This window comes from Zonotrichia leucophrys, chromosome 3 (assembly GCF_028769735.1).
Source record: "Zonotrichia leucophrys gambelii isolate GWCS_2022_RI chromosome 3, RI_Zleu_2.0, whole genome shotgun sequence".
NCBI lineage: Eukaryota > Metazoa > Chordata > Aves > Passeriformes > Passerellidae > Zonotrichia > Zonotrichia leucophrys.
The window spans coordinates 56,066,495-56,082,877 of record NC_088172.1 but is presented as its reverse complement, the minus strand read 5'-3'; the positions used below and the strand labels follow the sequence as shown (position 1 = coordinate 56,082,877).

Genomic DNA, 16,383 nt, shown 5'->3' with positions numbered 1-16,383 from the left:
CAGTCCAACACTTTAATAAATAGAAAATAAAAGCCACTTCCAGGCAAAAAGTAAGAGAAAAGTAGAAACTGTTCAAGCAACTCTGAAAAAAACATTTCAGGCAATGAAACCATTACTAATATTATTCTGTGGTTTGGAACCCCACTTTAAAACATGGTAGCTTTTCTTCAAGGAAATAATCAATTTCTGACAGCCCTGAATTTTCTTCCTACAGAGGCTGTGGAAGGGATAGATACTGCTCTGTAGGTAAGGGCTCAGCCCAGTGAAAGCCCTGGCAGTTCTACCAATACAACCTTCTTGGAGGACACCAGTACTTTTTCAGCTGTTTCTAACAGGCTCTAAACCCAAGTAATAATACCATGTGCTCATTTTTCTTCGAGTGCGTCCATACACTGTTTACATATACACATATATATGTGCCATACAGTGTGGGCACATATATATGTACTTACAAACACAAGGACTTTCCCACCTCAAATTACCCAAATTCATAAACACCTTCATTAACTTAAGAAATTTGGGACAGGCATGCCATTGAAGAAGGGAAAGCTGCTCCCCGGCCATGCTTCCCCCAGTTAGGTTTAAAAAGTGATTGAGAGAGAGAGAAAGGGTTTGTAAGGAACATGGCAGGGGGGTGATAGCCCATCTGCCACAGCAGGCATGTTTATATGCACTTGACGAAGTAAGCTAGGGTTGAGGCAAAGAAGTGTTGCTTTCCCTGGTCCACAATGAGCTTTTGTCCACCTGAATCAGAGAGACCAAGAGAAGCACAATTTTGCAGTTTGTTTGGGGTGAGGATGAGCACCAGTGACCTTCAAATACACTGCCTGCTTGCCACCATCAGCATCAGCGTCACCTTCAGACTGCACTTCAGCGCCAGGTCTCAGCTGTCTCCAAGGGCTACTCCAGTACGTTAAGTGGCAGAGATACTAGTTACAAAGCCATGCCTCCTTTCCAAAGATATTACCCAAGCCAAGCAGAACAGGTTTTTTATTACAGTACACAAACAGAAAAACTGAAAAAGTGAAGCATCTGCTACAAGGGAATCCTAATTTTTCAAAGAATGTGAAACATCAATCAGAAATTTTGTAGAATTAAAAGCGGAGAAAATTTGGGACAGATGGAGGAAGACAGAAATAAGTGAGGTTATATGAGTATATAACCAATGAAAAGCAACTGAAAACTCAATGGTGCAGTTGAGTTCAAAGCAGTGTCAGCGAGAACAACCTACTGACACAGCACACATACACATACTTCCACAAAATAATTCAGTAGAAGAGATGGAAGTGGTTTTGGTTGTAGGCATAAGTGTTCACATTTCAACTGTAGGTACATTTTCCATGGATCCTGAAGAAACATGACTGTCTCTACTTATATCCTTTTTTCCAAAGTACTCTCAGTGACAATGGTATACGCATGACAAAGCTGTGCACAGCTTTATTACACACAGAGGAAGGCAGCAACTCATCTTTCAGCCTTCTTCAGACAGAAATTATTCACCTCTTTAATCAGGATGAAAATGAGATTTACATATTTTTAGCAAATATTCCCATATTTACAGCACGGAAGCTTGCTGGAAGATGCAGTGAATTGCTCCTGTGTGACAGCAATGTCTTCTCTAGTCAGGTCAGCTACACTGGAAGCAGAATGAGGCACAGCTGATCATAAACTCTAGGTTCATAACTTATCCCATTTTTAAAGTATCTCTGAGTCATAATAATTTTACTGCCAGTCTTAATGCCCAAATCCCTGGAATGGGTTGTTACACTCATCTCCACAGGAAAATCTGTTGGAATTCATTCTTTTGCAGGGACATGGTAAGGGATAAAGGTGGGATGTGAAAGCAGCAGCCTTGGACCTTGCAGTGTTTCCACAAACATGCACTAGGGGGGAAAAAGCATGAACCTTCAAATGGGAGTTAAAATAAGAATCCAGGAGAAAAATGGCCTATAAATATCCTATAGACAAGCTATATGGCTCAGTGAGCTGGAGCCTTTCCGACGCCTTGTTGACATATTGTCCCTCAGCCAACTCAGCTGCTGAGATACAACAAAAGAGTTTCACTATCTCAGCACTTTCATGCTATTTGAGAGGTCCCAGATGACAAATGAGTTTATGCTATGTATCTTGCAGCACTCTCTGCCTAAATAATCTGTTTATTTTAAATCTTTTTTATATAACAGGCATTTATGCTACAGTATCTACAAAAGGATGGAACCTCCAGGAGAATTTAATCCATCCAAATTTTACTTTTCAGCAAAGAGACTTCAAACTTCTAGTCATGCCATTTATCCTGTCTACTAAAATCACTTCTAAAATCATAATTTATCAGAAAAACAAAATAAATGAAAAAAAATCAGTGTTGCAGGCAGCAGCCATATGAGTTCAGCTGTCTATTATATTTGCCAACATCATATTTCTGCCTCCAGTGTCTTATTAGGTTTGATGGCTTCAAGGGACATTTTTCCAACACCAAGGGATCAAGACAACCAATAACAGGGAAAAGAAGCCCAAGATCCAAACCTAGCCAACTGAGAATGGCACTTCACATGCCTAATTCAACCCATGGGGTTTCACACTGTCTCATGGAACACTGCCAGATTATAAATTTACATGAATTTACACTTTAGATGAATTAGTCATTGACTCTTTTCGATGTCCTCTAGACCAAGGTCACCAGTCTAGTTCCCTCAGTTTTCACAGACAATTCCATTTTATTACTTCTACACACACATCTCCAGCTGCACTAGCCAGCACTGCTATCGTACTAAATTCTTAACTTTATACCCTTCATTGTGTCTCAGTAAGGAAAGAAATTTTGTCAGTGAAATTACTGACTATGAAACAAGCACTGCAGAAATGTTATTTTCTTCCTCCTCTTCTCTGTTGTAATGGGATAAAAACCACAAGAGCAGTACTATTTGGAGCTCTAAAAGCCTATCTAATATTTGCCTTAAGATAAAGACCAATGAATTGTATCAAGGTAAAATTTAAATCTGAGGATGCACAGAGCAGATACTTCTTCCTGAATATTCTCTCAGCATTGGATGGAGTCCTGGCCCAGTTGCTTTCTAAACTCATGTAAACCTTCAACACCCACAATTTACCCCTTACTATGTACAGTCTGAGTGTGCAAAGAATTACCCTCTTTTCTTTGTTCAAAATTTTCTGTACTCACCTCCTTATGCTTTGGCATTTCATGTGTTATGAGCAGCTGTTTCAGCTCAGTAAATGGCACAGTATTTTAAAAAATCAAACCCCTGTAAACGGTACAAAATACATGTGCTGCTTACAAGAGCAGTGCCATGCAACTGCAACAGAGGGGCAGGGAGGCCACCTGAGGACACCAGCACCCAGAGGCATCTCCAGCTCTGCCAGACCTTACACCTCAGGGCTTTTTAGCATTCCCACCTCCAAAACTGAAGTGCCCAACTTTACCTCCTCTTAGCAGCAAGTAAAGTTTTGCATTAGACTTTCTCAAATCAGTACAGTTAGAGCACTTGTTTCTACTTAAGATACTAAACAGTTTAGTGCAGAAATTGGAGAGATAACTAACAGTTCAGATGATCACAGAGGCAAAAATACACTCTCACCCCATCCCACACCCCCTGTCCTCCAATAAGGGAAGTGTCGTGTCTCTTCACCCAAAGTATAACTAGCAAAACAAAGTTCCTAAGCCAAATGACATGATGCAGGGAAAAACACCATGAATTTTGAGTGCACAAACATTTTCATAAATGGAATAAAGAAATAATATGTGCAATACTGCATGCTTGGGAGTAGGTATTCTCTGTAGTTCACATTTATCATTCAAGAAAGACACATTCCTCCAAATTTGTAGAGTTTTTCCTTGGCTAATTAAAAGCCAATGAAGCAGCCAATTAAATAAAACACAACACCCATTTGGGGAGGGGTTTCAAAGGAGACAAATGTTAATAGACAAAAAAGGGAATAAAAAACTCTGTGAACCGAGCAAATACAGGATTACTGCACTGTGGACAAAAAGGAGTACAGAGGAACACAGAAGAAGCAAACCTGGCATGGGACTCTTCTTTAATTGTTTTTTTTTTTCTAAGCAGAAAAAAGCAGCAGGTAACAACTGAAGGCTAAGAGCAGAAAAAGACTGCATATAGGCTAAATACTACAGGTAACATCAAGCTGCAGATATGGCAGCTGGATGGTCCCACCTGTGGGCAAAGTACCTTGTTTTTCCAGGGAACCAAGTTACAGCAGGTGCTAATGCAAGATTGAGAGATGCAGTCTAACAGACTAGACTGTTGAGTGAGACAAAAAGAAACAAAGAAAATGAGTGGTAAAAAGGGAAAGAAAAAAGAGTAAGAAAAAAACCACACAAAAGACAAATACAGTTAATATACACAAGCATACATTTCAGAACATAAGGAGAACTGGAGTTTGAATGTGACATTTCAAAACATCTTTCACACTGGTAAAACAGAGTAATACTGAAGGACAGGAATAGCTCCCAAGCTCTGTCACCAACAGCAGCATGTAAGATATGAGAAAGGAGAAGACTGGTCACAGTATTGAGATGTAAAATCCAGGTAAACCAATTTAATCACCAACAAACTCAATTAGGATCAGTACTACACTGGAGCTTGGCCTGAGCTCCATTAATCTAACTTGTAAGAATCAACATTAAAAAGGCAGATCCAAACACTTTATTTTATATCAACTTCCACTCAAGAGACTCCAGCTTTCTATGTTTTCTAATTTTGTTCATTCATTTTTGAGTTGGGCCTGCTTCTCCTTAGTGGTTTTCCTTTGGAACAGCACATGTTCTGCTTATCTTAGACACTTCCCAAGATGCTGAACCAACGTGCTTGGTGGTCCTCTGCTGACAGACATCCACCTCCACAAAACCTGAAAATGCTTGTGGATCAACACCTAACAATGGTTTCATATTGTCTCCATTGTAGACAGACAAGCAGAATATCTGGCTATGGTTTTTAGTTTTAGAAGCAGATTAAAAATAACAGGGAAAGCTGGTTTCCTTTGTGATATCACTCATTCTTTTTTGCTGTAAGTTGGCAATTATATCAACCGAGAAGTTTATGAACAGTAACGAGGTATTCATCCACCCATCATTATTTTGCTGTTCTCAAATTTCAATTATTAAACACTGCAAGCACAGAATTTAAATGTTGGCTTTTTTGCTTTAAATAGACAACAAAGCTTTCATCTAGCAATAAGGAGTTCACATTTTGAATCACAGGATTTTTGGTGACCCCAGTTCCACACCGTTACCAAAGAACTCTCCTGACAGCTGAAATACAACCCCCTCAAGGCATAAGACTTATTAGAATTACTTGGCTCTTTACCAATAGGACAATAATTCAAGGTCAGAAATTTGTTGTGGTAAACATTCTAAAGAAAGTAAGCAATCTTCTAAAGAAATATCAAACATTTACAGCATTAAAAAAAAAAGTGCCAATTAAACAGAGATACTGGTCAAAAAAATTCCACAAAAAAGAAAGTTATACAATATTAATGGAGAATCACGCTACAGTTTACAAGAAATTTATGTCTTTGTGAGCTGGAAATAAGAGTGGCAGGGTTAAGGCAAAGGTTCTGAGATAATCAGTAACAGCCAAGACTGTCAGTTTGGCAGCTATCTTTCTCCACAGCTCTGAATCATCCTTTCAGCTACAATATTTAAAGGAACCTATTCCAATTTGAAATGGAAGTGCTATCCTATATTTAAAGCATACTTAGTTGCATTAATTTTCTCCAGAATGCACAGAAATTGTTAGTAACACATTATGTTAACACTCAAAAAACCCTTAACCAAGAAAGGATGACAGCTCTCAGTCTCCAAGAATTCCCACCCATGCTTATATACTGTCATGCAAATTGTTTAAAGAAAAGTGTACTTATATTTTTAAATGTTACATTAGTTTTACATGTGCAGATGGTTATATGCTGCACAGCACTGGCCAGGACAAGCTGATGGCATATATGTATGCATTTATGTGCAGGACATTAATAGCAACAAACAAGGTGTTAATACTTTCCCCATTGGAAATCATAATTCCAGTGATCTCAGCAAGGTTTTGCAAATTACCATTATAATGTATTCCACAGTATGAATGTGCTTTACATTCTCGGCTCACTGCCAGTACATACCACACACAGCTAAACAAGATGCTCTGACATTCCCTGCCAATACCAGATAAAATGCAATCACCACCTGGACAAGAGACACTACATATTCCACAATACCTCTTATTATGTGACTAAAACCCACGGAGGATAAAACTCAAAAACACTGTATCTACTAAAGTGCATTCTCAGGGTCTGCACATTTTGTTGATAAAAGTTATTTGGTCCATGTTACCACAGGGACATATGGTTTAGTAACAGTTCAAAGAAATTAAACTGTGTTACAATCAAGGATATCCTCCCACTCTCGAAGCAAGAGCTGTTTTTGGCAAAGTATTCTAAAATATCTATCTTGAAAATGCTAGGAGCTCTGGCATTTCAGTTTTAGGCAGGCACACACCCCAGCAGTAACATCCTAAACCACTACACCACAGTCAGCTTTTCCTTCAGAGCCTACAGGCACAACAGACAAAGGCAGGAGAGCAGAACTTTTCTTCTTCAGAACAGTAACACAACTTAGGAGTTCTGTAATTGAAATCCATATAAATTCATGTACAAAGCAATATGGCTTCATAACTTTCTTAAAACTTGTGATCAACTGTTCCTTCTCTTTATTTTATTTATTTCTAGATTCTAAGAGTTGAGATGTGGGGATATAAGCAAGAAAATCATGAAGTAAACTGAAAGAAAGGCAATAAACCCAACTTACTGGACAATCTTCATTTTCTGGATGCCTTTACTAAACAGTTGTGATGCATTAGGACAAAACCCCTACCTAACTGAATAACCACCTCCATTAGCAAGTCAAAGTGTGCAGCTATCCAAGTTACAATTCAAGTATGCTGATGGCTGCTGAATAGCTCTTCCTGCAACTTAGCAGCTACCCTTGCTCTGGTCTTCCCTCCAGAACATTACCAAACCCCTTCTTTCACACTCTGAACATGCCAGTGGGAGCTGTGTATCACTGCATGGGTAAAATTGGGAGTTTTAAGACACTATGAAATTCAGATGAACTACTGTCACTGCAATTCAAAGAAATAAACGTCTTTGTGATCCTCTAAAAATCCTGCCTTAGTTGAACAGTGTTACGGCAGGCAATTACACTGCACCACACAAGTATTTTTTCCAGCGCTTTCCTCCCCCCCATTACCTTTTGTTCAATTTCTTCATAATCATCCTGGTAACTTCCACAGATTGCACTGGAGGATGAGGAGAAGGTGGGGCCCTGAGAGTAATACTGCGAGCTCCGGTAGCCATCCCGCCGCAGCTTATCACACTCTGCCAAAAGGAAGAGAAACAGGAGGTTCAATCATGGCAAGAGCCATTACTGCTTATGCCTGGTGTTCAATGGCATTTAAGTACTGAATGTTCTTCTGAAAAGGTGTACCATGCATTAACATTGCCTGCCCCAAGTGACAGAACCCAAAGGCGCGTCCCTCATATTTGTATCTATGTTTCCTCCTCCCTCACATGTGTGACATACGTAAGCCCACACAGAGCGCATTAACCCAGGCGATGGCAAGTGCTTTGGAAAGAAGGGCGAAAGAGATTTCTTTATTTATTTAAGTGAGGCCTGGCTCGGTGTCTTGACAGATGGCAGCATCTTGCAGGATGGGAGACGGATGCATGAGAGTAACTCCAGGGGTCTCATTTGCCGGGCCGGTAGACATCTATTATATGCCTTACACTTGAAATGATGATGATGTTGCTCACTACTCAAGCGCCATCTGCTAAATAACTCTGGCACTGACCACTTGTCTTCTCTTCCTGAACGTGGAAGAGACCATTTACTCTGATTTTGCAAAGAGGAATGCAAATCACAGGGATCTCAAAATCTTGTGTTGCTGCAGAGCACACGTAGTTTAATACTACAGAGTTTCTAAAGTTCAGAAAGTGCTCAGAGCAGACATGCATCCCCACTCACAATAGCCAAAATTCCAGTCAGCATAGCATCCCCCTCACCAAGTTTTCCACAATCATCCTCCTGTCTCCTAATTGATATTCAGCGTGATTGTGCTAAAGAATAACAGACGCCAGAGCATAAGGAAAAATTAAATGTTCAAGATGCAGCAACCAAACTCATTCGACCAGCTAGCTTTACACTTTCAAAGACAGATATCTGAATCTGCTTAAAGATGATGAAAGCAAGAGAAAAATTAAGTATTTGGTGTATTTCCATTTAAGGAAGTGAAATTTCTGCACAATACATAGGCATTATCACAACACAAAGCACTTCTATCATCACTTGCTGGAGAAGGCCTTTCTGTGATTATATTATCTGTCTGCCTATCCTGATCTTCTGAATACTCCTTAAAATAGAAAAGATGCAGTGCTTATACCAAGGGCAAGGTTTTAGAGAGGCTTTTGCCTGGCAAATGATTAGGTGGACTTACAATGTGCATCTCCAGCATACATGACCTCTGTTATGCCCAGATGCTTCTGACACCAAGGTCTGGAGGATTTGTGCTGACAGGTTAACTGATCTACAGGAACCACAGATTTGTGAGGATTTAATCAATAAGGACTCTCCTGTATCTGCACATGGACACTGAGGAGGCAAGCTTACACTGACAACCAGCCACTTCCATTGGTGCAGAACGTATGTCCTTGCCTATGTATCCCTAATGTGTCCAAAAGGGCAGTGTGACAGGAACCTTTTCTTCTCTCTCCATTCAAGGACCAGCAGCAGTGTGGGTTTTGAGATCCAAATCAATGGCTGTGTCTGAAGATCAGACGGCTGGAAACCCTGTTTACCCATTCCACATGTGTGAGCATGCTGACATCGTGCACATCTGGCAAGCTGTTGCTGTACTTCAGGGGGGGCTGAAAAATGACTGTCAGCAACCACAGCAAAGCAAATTCCTCCATCACCATTCCAAATTTGGTACTGGATCCAGCCAGATCCAGCACATAACACTCACAGATGTGAGCACCCTGATGGGTTGTTTGTTGGTTTCAGCTACAAATGAACAGGCTAAACAGACTGTGGCAGAGCAAGACAGCCCAAAGACTCGCATCAACTTGTAGCACGGTTAACACGCAAAGTTGTCAACTTAAGACACTGCAACTTTTACCTTTAGAGGAATCATTAATCACCGCCAACAAACATGAATACAACCTAAGGGGTGCATAAGAATGCCATTATTTTTCCTCCCATTTTTGGACTGAGGCTTAGAGTCTTTGCTGGTCACTCCTGACACTCTCTGACACCAGACATCATGGCACGCCCCCAAAAAAATCCTGTGGTGGTCTGACCTGGGCTAGATGCCCACCAAAGCTGCTCTATCACTCTCTTCCTCTGAAGAGAGCTGGGCAGGAGAGAGAAAATATAACAAAAGGCTCATGAACTGAGAAAAGGACAGGGAGAGATCACTCACCAGTTAAAACCACAGGCAAAACAGTCTTGATTTAGGAGACTTGGTTGAATTTATTACCAATCAAAATAAGAGTATGCTAATGAGAAGTAAAGCAAATCCTAAAAAACACACTCCACCCACTCCTCCCCTCATTTCCAGGCTTAACTTTATTCCCAACTGTCTACCTCCTCCGCACTCAGCAGCGCAGGGAGATGGAGAATGAGGGTTATGGTCAGTTGATCATGTTGTTCTTGCTGCTACCTCCTCCTCAGGGAGGTCATTCCCCTGCTTCAGTGTGGAGTTCCTTCCTTGGGAGACAGTCCTCTAAAAACTCTCCAATATGAACCCTTCCCATGAGCTACAATTCTTCACAAACTGCTCCAGCAGTGGTTGTCCCATGGGAGCAGTCCTTCAGGAACAGTCTGCTTCAGTGGGGGTTCCCTACCGTGGGTCAGAAGTCCTGCCAGCAGATCTGTTCTTGCTTGGGCTTCTCTATCCATGGATTCTCAGGGCCTGTCAGGAGCCTGCTCCAGTGTGGGTCTCCCATGGAGTCACAGTTGTCACAGGACTCTTCTGGAGGTGACAGGCTCCTCTGGAGCGTGACAGATGAATGCTCTAATATTAATTGCTTGACCTTATTTATTTTCCTAGCCAAGAGGGTGAAGATTATGAGTAGTGCACCTCATGAAGCCCAGAAAAGCTCCAAAAACTTAAGGAAATCAATGCTGAAGATTCAATTCCATCAGAAGCTCAAGTGGACTATCAGTAACAACCTATCAGCTTATCAAGCTCACAACCTCCCACTGTCCACAACACAAAATCCACGTAACTTCAGAGGTTATTGCTGATGAAGTCAAAATTGCCAAAAACTGCTAGGTGCAACCAAGAAAAAGGTGGTTTGTCCCCAAGAACAGCTTTTTATGTACTGTAACTGTAGGTATTGCAGCACAGCAGGAAACACACTGTGGATGGCACCCAAGGCCAACAAACCTCACCAGAGGCTTTAGGCAGACATGTTTTACTCCATGGTGCAACAGCCTACAAGCACAACACAAGGTCACACATGGCACCTGACTGAAGGTATGATGCTGCCAAACCAAGGGGGGCAACGGCTGTCTAAAATTGTTCCAGCTAGAGGCTCCTCCCCTCCATCTCCTTACTCTTACTAGAGGCACGCACAGTGTCCTGTAATTAATGAGGTTAATATTTTTCAGATATAGGGGTTTTATTTTTGTAAAAAAAAAACAATGAAGAAGCGAGACATACTTACTCTAGGAAACACTCCAGATACTTACTCTTGGAAAGCCTCCCTTCTTCCCAAAGGAACAATACGTTGTGCTAGTCTGACAGCCCCAAACAGAGAAGAGCACTATACACTAACTGAAAAAGTTCTCACAGTTATGCACGTTATTTCAGAGATGTCTGCACTGAAGCTGACAAGCTAACAGAAGGATCCATCCAGTTCCAGTTATTAAAAATCTTCATTTTAAAGCATGACAATACATTAGCACCAGTTGAATCGGGGACATACACTCTCTTGGCTGCCATTTCCCACATTACACAACATTCAAAACCATGCACAGCTTTTCGTATTTCCACCAAAGAACTGCCAGGTGGAAACCCAGGATGCTGCATCAGGCAGGACACAAACACCTGCTCCTGAGGGTGTGCTCACCAGCCCAGATCTGCAGCACATGCTGCAGGCAAGCTCCAAGTCATCATTTTCACATGAATCTGATCTGAAAGTGCAACAATATGATTATGCCCCAGATGAACCAATTTTGCTTACACAAACACTAATTCCAGGAAAATCAGGAAGGTGTTAGTGTGTTGGCAATTGCAATTGGTGGCTGCACTGGGTACTGCCACAATTCAAAAGTCTGAAGCTACTTCCCTCCCCTTCATCTCCTGACTGATTGCTTCTGAGGCCAAGTGCATAGGGACATTGCCTGTCACCTTCTGCTGTCCTGCAAGTGCTTTTCTGGCTAGGTGAAACCATACATTTGTTCTTGTTTTCCTTCCATACTAGTGATACATTAAATTTCGGAACCTCCTCTGTATTAGAAGTACTGCTCAAAAATTACTCTCATTAGATTATATAATAATTTCTTTCCACTTACATGGTACAAGTGAAACCTTTCCTAAAAAATTAAATCTTTCCTGAAACTTTTCCTTATGTTTTGCTGTTCACAGGGTAGTTTTAGTTAAGCATGAAGAAAGTACGTGGGAAATGCAGATGAAGCCCTTTTAAGGGCCCCTTCATCATTTCCACAGTTATTACAACAGGCTTTGGGAGACACAACCAAAGCAAATGTGTTTAAGCTGTCAGTGCCCGATACAATCATGCCCAAGTCCCTGCTATATACCCAGATATTCATATATTTCCTTAGGATTGCAGTATTGCAGTCTTTGCCAAATCTTGGCATCAGACAGAAGCATGCTGGGGACATGTCCTGTGCATCACTCATCTCTGCTCTCTTCCCTCCTGCTAAATAAGCTGAGGAACAGGCAGGTACCTGCAGCAGCAAACCGAGAGCAAAGGCTCAACCAGCCATATGCAATTCTGCACCAGAGCTTCGAGCCATGGCACAGAATTCAGCACTGTTGTGAATAACTCCATCTCTCCATATAAAAGCTTACGGCCTTTGTGACAGACTGTCAGGCCAAGGGTATGAAATTACCTCTGAGGCCTCTCAGCCCAGCTCTCTCTATTACATACAAGGAACTCATATGTGCCCCTGAGTCGGCAACACACACAAGTCTCAAACACAGAGGCAATTTCCTGCTTTTCCAACAACTGAAATCATATTCTCGCATGACAATTTGAGGCGCAAATCACGGGAGTGAACAGAAGGCACAGCACTGATACCTCAGTAATTCGTCTGACATGGAATTACCATGGTAAAGCAGGATTAACGTTTACCTTGTCAGACCTACATGCCACACCGTGCCACGACAGATGGAAGGTTGGGTTTGCTGGGAGGGGACCGGATGCACTGGCTCTTTTCCTCTCCTTTAACCAACCTGGGTAACGTTTGGTACATGCTGAGCTTCCTAGCCATAAAACTTGTTGCCATATCCTGAAGTTTTTATGAAGGAAAATGCATTACCCTGTCAGAAGCAGAATTGGTCAGGGCGACATGGATTCAGTTCTTTTCAGAAGTTGTGCTTTGTATTTTTTTACTGTAAATGAACTGTGCAAAAGTGTTATTTTTAACAAGCCTCTTCCTAAAACAATTATTTTGCCTGTCAGTGTTACTGTGCCCCATATGTACCTGTCTGCAGGGAGAAAAGCCTCCAGGTGCTGGCTTCCATGGCTAGAGCCCGTCTGAGCCCGAGACCTCTCCCTAAGGCAAAGCCCCAGCAAGGGCACAGAGCCACAGATTTATGCCACCATCCTGGACCAGTCCCTCACGTCTCAGGCCGGAAAGTGCACCCATCACTCATTAAATCAGCCCTAATGGGATTACTCTGATTACTCCTGTAAGCAAACACTGCTCACATGACTGTTGCAGGATCAGGCCTTAAGCTCTGTAGCTGTCTACATCCACATGTACACACTCAGGCACACTTTCACAAGCATATATTGAAGAGGCTAATATTAAAAAACTAAAATCCACATTTTTAAATATTTATTAGTTATCAGAAAAGGTACTAGCTAAAGAATTAAAGTACCATGATATTGACTAGTATAAACTTAGAAACTTGGCATCAAAGTTATTCAGACATCTTAATAGCTCCAATTAGTTTGGAACAACTTCCCATCCAATTGCATGGGTCAAGCAATAAAAAGACAGGAAAATTATATCCTGGAAACATCTAAATTTGCCCTGTATGCAAGAACAAGACCTGGAACTCAAGACGAACTGGTAAAATCCAAAGAGATTAAAATAACATGTAAGTCGGACCAGGAGCAGATGGGCTGCCTGCCTGGCTTAGCTGCTGAAACAAAAAACTCCCAGGTACAAATGTAGAAAGGGGAAAGACCAGCACACACATCAATTACTTTTATATCACCTCTTGCTGTCTCCTTGTCAGCAAGAAGGGACATGTGACAAGCTGACAGCTTCATCTGCATGCTTGAAAAACTATCTCAGCTGAAGTCTGAGTGACTTCTTGGCAGAGCCTTTCATGTTGGAACTTGTATTTTTCTTTTTTTTTTTTTTTTTCTTTTTCTTACTACGGAGAGGCTATTAACTGCTCAAGTCAGCTAAATTGTCAACCAGAGAAATAAATCTGCTGACTAGTATATTAAAACACATTTATCCATTCTCTGCAAATATCACTGGAAAACCACTCTACTCTCCAGGACCAGAAACCTTTTTTTTTTCAGCCTTCAAAGACACTGTAGTTAACTTCTTCTGTAAATATCCCCAAACCATGTTCCTCCCTAGTCACGACTACAAACACTGTCTTACAAGTAGCTTTTCAAAATTTCACCTAAAACCAGACAGACTGCAGTACAGTATACATTTGTCTTGTAAACTCAAACTGTTCAAAATTACCTCTTACTTTACAGGTGACACTGCACTTTAATAATCAAAGTATCAATATTTTTGGTTTTAAAAGAAATTACTTTCACCACTGGGAAGTAACAGCGTATAATTTTAAATTACTTGCTAGAGACTTTGAATTTGTTTTTCCAGTAGAGTTGAGACAACTAAGATCTGGTGGGCTTGTGACAGACAGGTGTGGGTGTTGAAGACCAGGATTTCTAAGCCGGCATTGCTGCATCTGAGCAAATCACGGCGGGTTAGATCCAGGCAAGGACTTCCTTCCTGCAGTCAGACAGGGCATGATCTAAATTTCATGTATGTGCCTCCTAAATTCAGAGTCCAAACAGCTATGTACACACTGCCTGCAGCATAGGAATACACAGAAAGGCACTCAGGATAAATCCAACTAAGGAAGAACTTGAGAAGCCAAAACTCTCATCATCACCACGCCAGTAATGGCTGGGGCTGGGTCCACTGCTGCAAGGCCTTCTCATGAGGGGCAAGAGAACCTAAGAGGGTTCTATGGATGATGTGCTTTAGCAAGTTCAAAGTATTTTTCATTTAGATACAAATTTAAGTTTTTTACAGATGAGGTGGGCACAGGCTAAATCTCAGCTTCCTAATGGTGTTCTCAGAACACTACGCAAAAGACTGTCCCCTGTAAAAGCCAGAGTTGTGCTTTGTTTGGGACTGTCATATGGTCTGGGGCTAAGCACCAACACACAATCTGAGCACTGAACCAGGACCTCTTCAAAAGGCATGGCTGCCTCTCTGCCTGCTCACAGCACTGTGGTAAGACAGGGATAAAACCAAGGTAACACTCGAATATGCAGTTAAGTGGGGAATTTCAGGGAGGTAACTTTCCAAGATAAAGAGCTTGTTGAGAATTATTATGCCTGGGACTATAATTAAAATAGACACCCTAGTTCAAAGGTTTCTTTGGTTAGTAAATCTAACTGAAATTACTACCTTTCACTCTGTGCCTCTTTATGGTTCCCTCATTTGTAAACTGGGGTTAAGAATGCAGAGTTCTCTGTGTGTAGATGAGACAGGCTATATAAAAGCTCAGCTGTACAAAGGCAATCTTGTTTCTCACAAATATCTCAAGTTAAACATGACTTCAAAAAAAGCAGCTCAATTTAACTCCAACACAGCACCTATTTTTGTCTCTGGATCTAAATATGCAGCAGACAGCTTGCCTCTACCACTTCACATTCCTCCCAAAAATTCACTCAGCTTGGATCATGTCCCATTTTCTTTAAATGTATAAATCCCCATATCATCTGCAGAACTTTGACTATCACAGAGACTGCTTCCATATCAAAGCTTTAAAATATGTTGTAAAGCCACAGCAATGATGCACTTGTGCAACCACTGAACTGTAACCAATGCTAACTGCAAAGCAAGTTCATGAACTTCAGCTGTGATATATCCAGTGCACCATATTTTGTTCAGACTCCCAGTTAAAGGGGTCAGGGATTTCAACAGATGGAGTACTGTTGCCACCCAGCTGAAAAAACTCCTGCTCAGTTAGGTGCTCTGGCTAGTACCAGCCTTTGCCAACCCAGCCAACTTCCTTATTATTCCCATCCCTTGCCCCAGAATGCGGTTTTATACTGGAATTTCTATATCTTTTATCAGTACATACAGAAAAGCCCAAGAAAAATCCAGAGACAGTGAACACCGGTACCAACATATTTCCACCACAAGCACCATGGCACGTGGCAAAACAAACAGAAAGATCATCAGCAAAACTTTGTTGTTTTCTTCAAAGATGTCTCACTTAATGAGTAAGAACTAGAAAGGTCCCTGAGACTTTTTAAAAGACTATTTTGCATATTCTCTCTCACGAATAAGTAGCCATGCCCAGCCTCACAGGTAGCTTTTAAGGTCAGATGCTGTCCAGAGATACCCAGAAACAAAGATGTCTTGCGCTCCAGTGGGATGAAGGTAATGCTAACACAGGGCTGCTGGACTGTGACAGAGAACAATGTGGCATGGTGACTTCAAAGAAGTATTACTGAAAGTGAACAAATGTATTTATGTTAGGTCTGTTTCCCCCCTATACACACAAATGTTGGGAAGCATGTCCTGCCATGTAACTGGAGGCCAGCTGGGCTGGGAATCCCACCCTTCCAAGCAGCTTCAGGGCTCAGCTGTGCAGACACTTAAAACAGCACAAAGATGGGGCATGGAAGTGCAACATTACAGGAAAGCAATCTCACAGATTTATTTTCAAGGGTCCAAATCAGATGCAAGTCTTTAAGAAGGATCCATATTAAAAGGAACTCTTAAATGTCAAAATACTGTTAACAGGGTCAAGTAAATGCAAACACGTTGATCTTTCCCTTCTTTCTTGGAGTTTAAAAAAAACAAATACATTTAATACCAACCTTTAATTCCCCAAGTGA

General features: G+C 41.3%; 1 protein-coding gene across 11 annotated transcripts in view; it reads right to left on the bottom strand.

The window, feature by feature from the left end:
• Nucleotides 1-16,383, bottom strand: part of NHSL1 (NHS like 1) — a 181,019-nt gene that overhangs the window by 30,902 nt on the left and 133,734 nt on the right. For all 11 annotated transcript variants that reach the window (XM_064708328.1, XM_064708316.1, XM_064708317.1 and 8 more), the window contains exon 3: nucleotides 7,271-7,398. In XM_064708328.1, coding sequence (XP_064564398.1) covers nucleotides 7,271-7,398 — 128 coding nt within the window. The remainder of the gene's footprint in view (nucleotides 1-7,270; nucleotides 7,399-16,383) is intronic.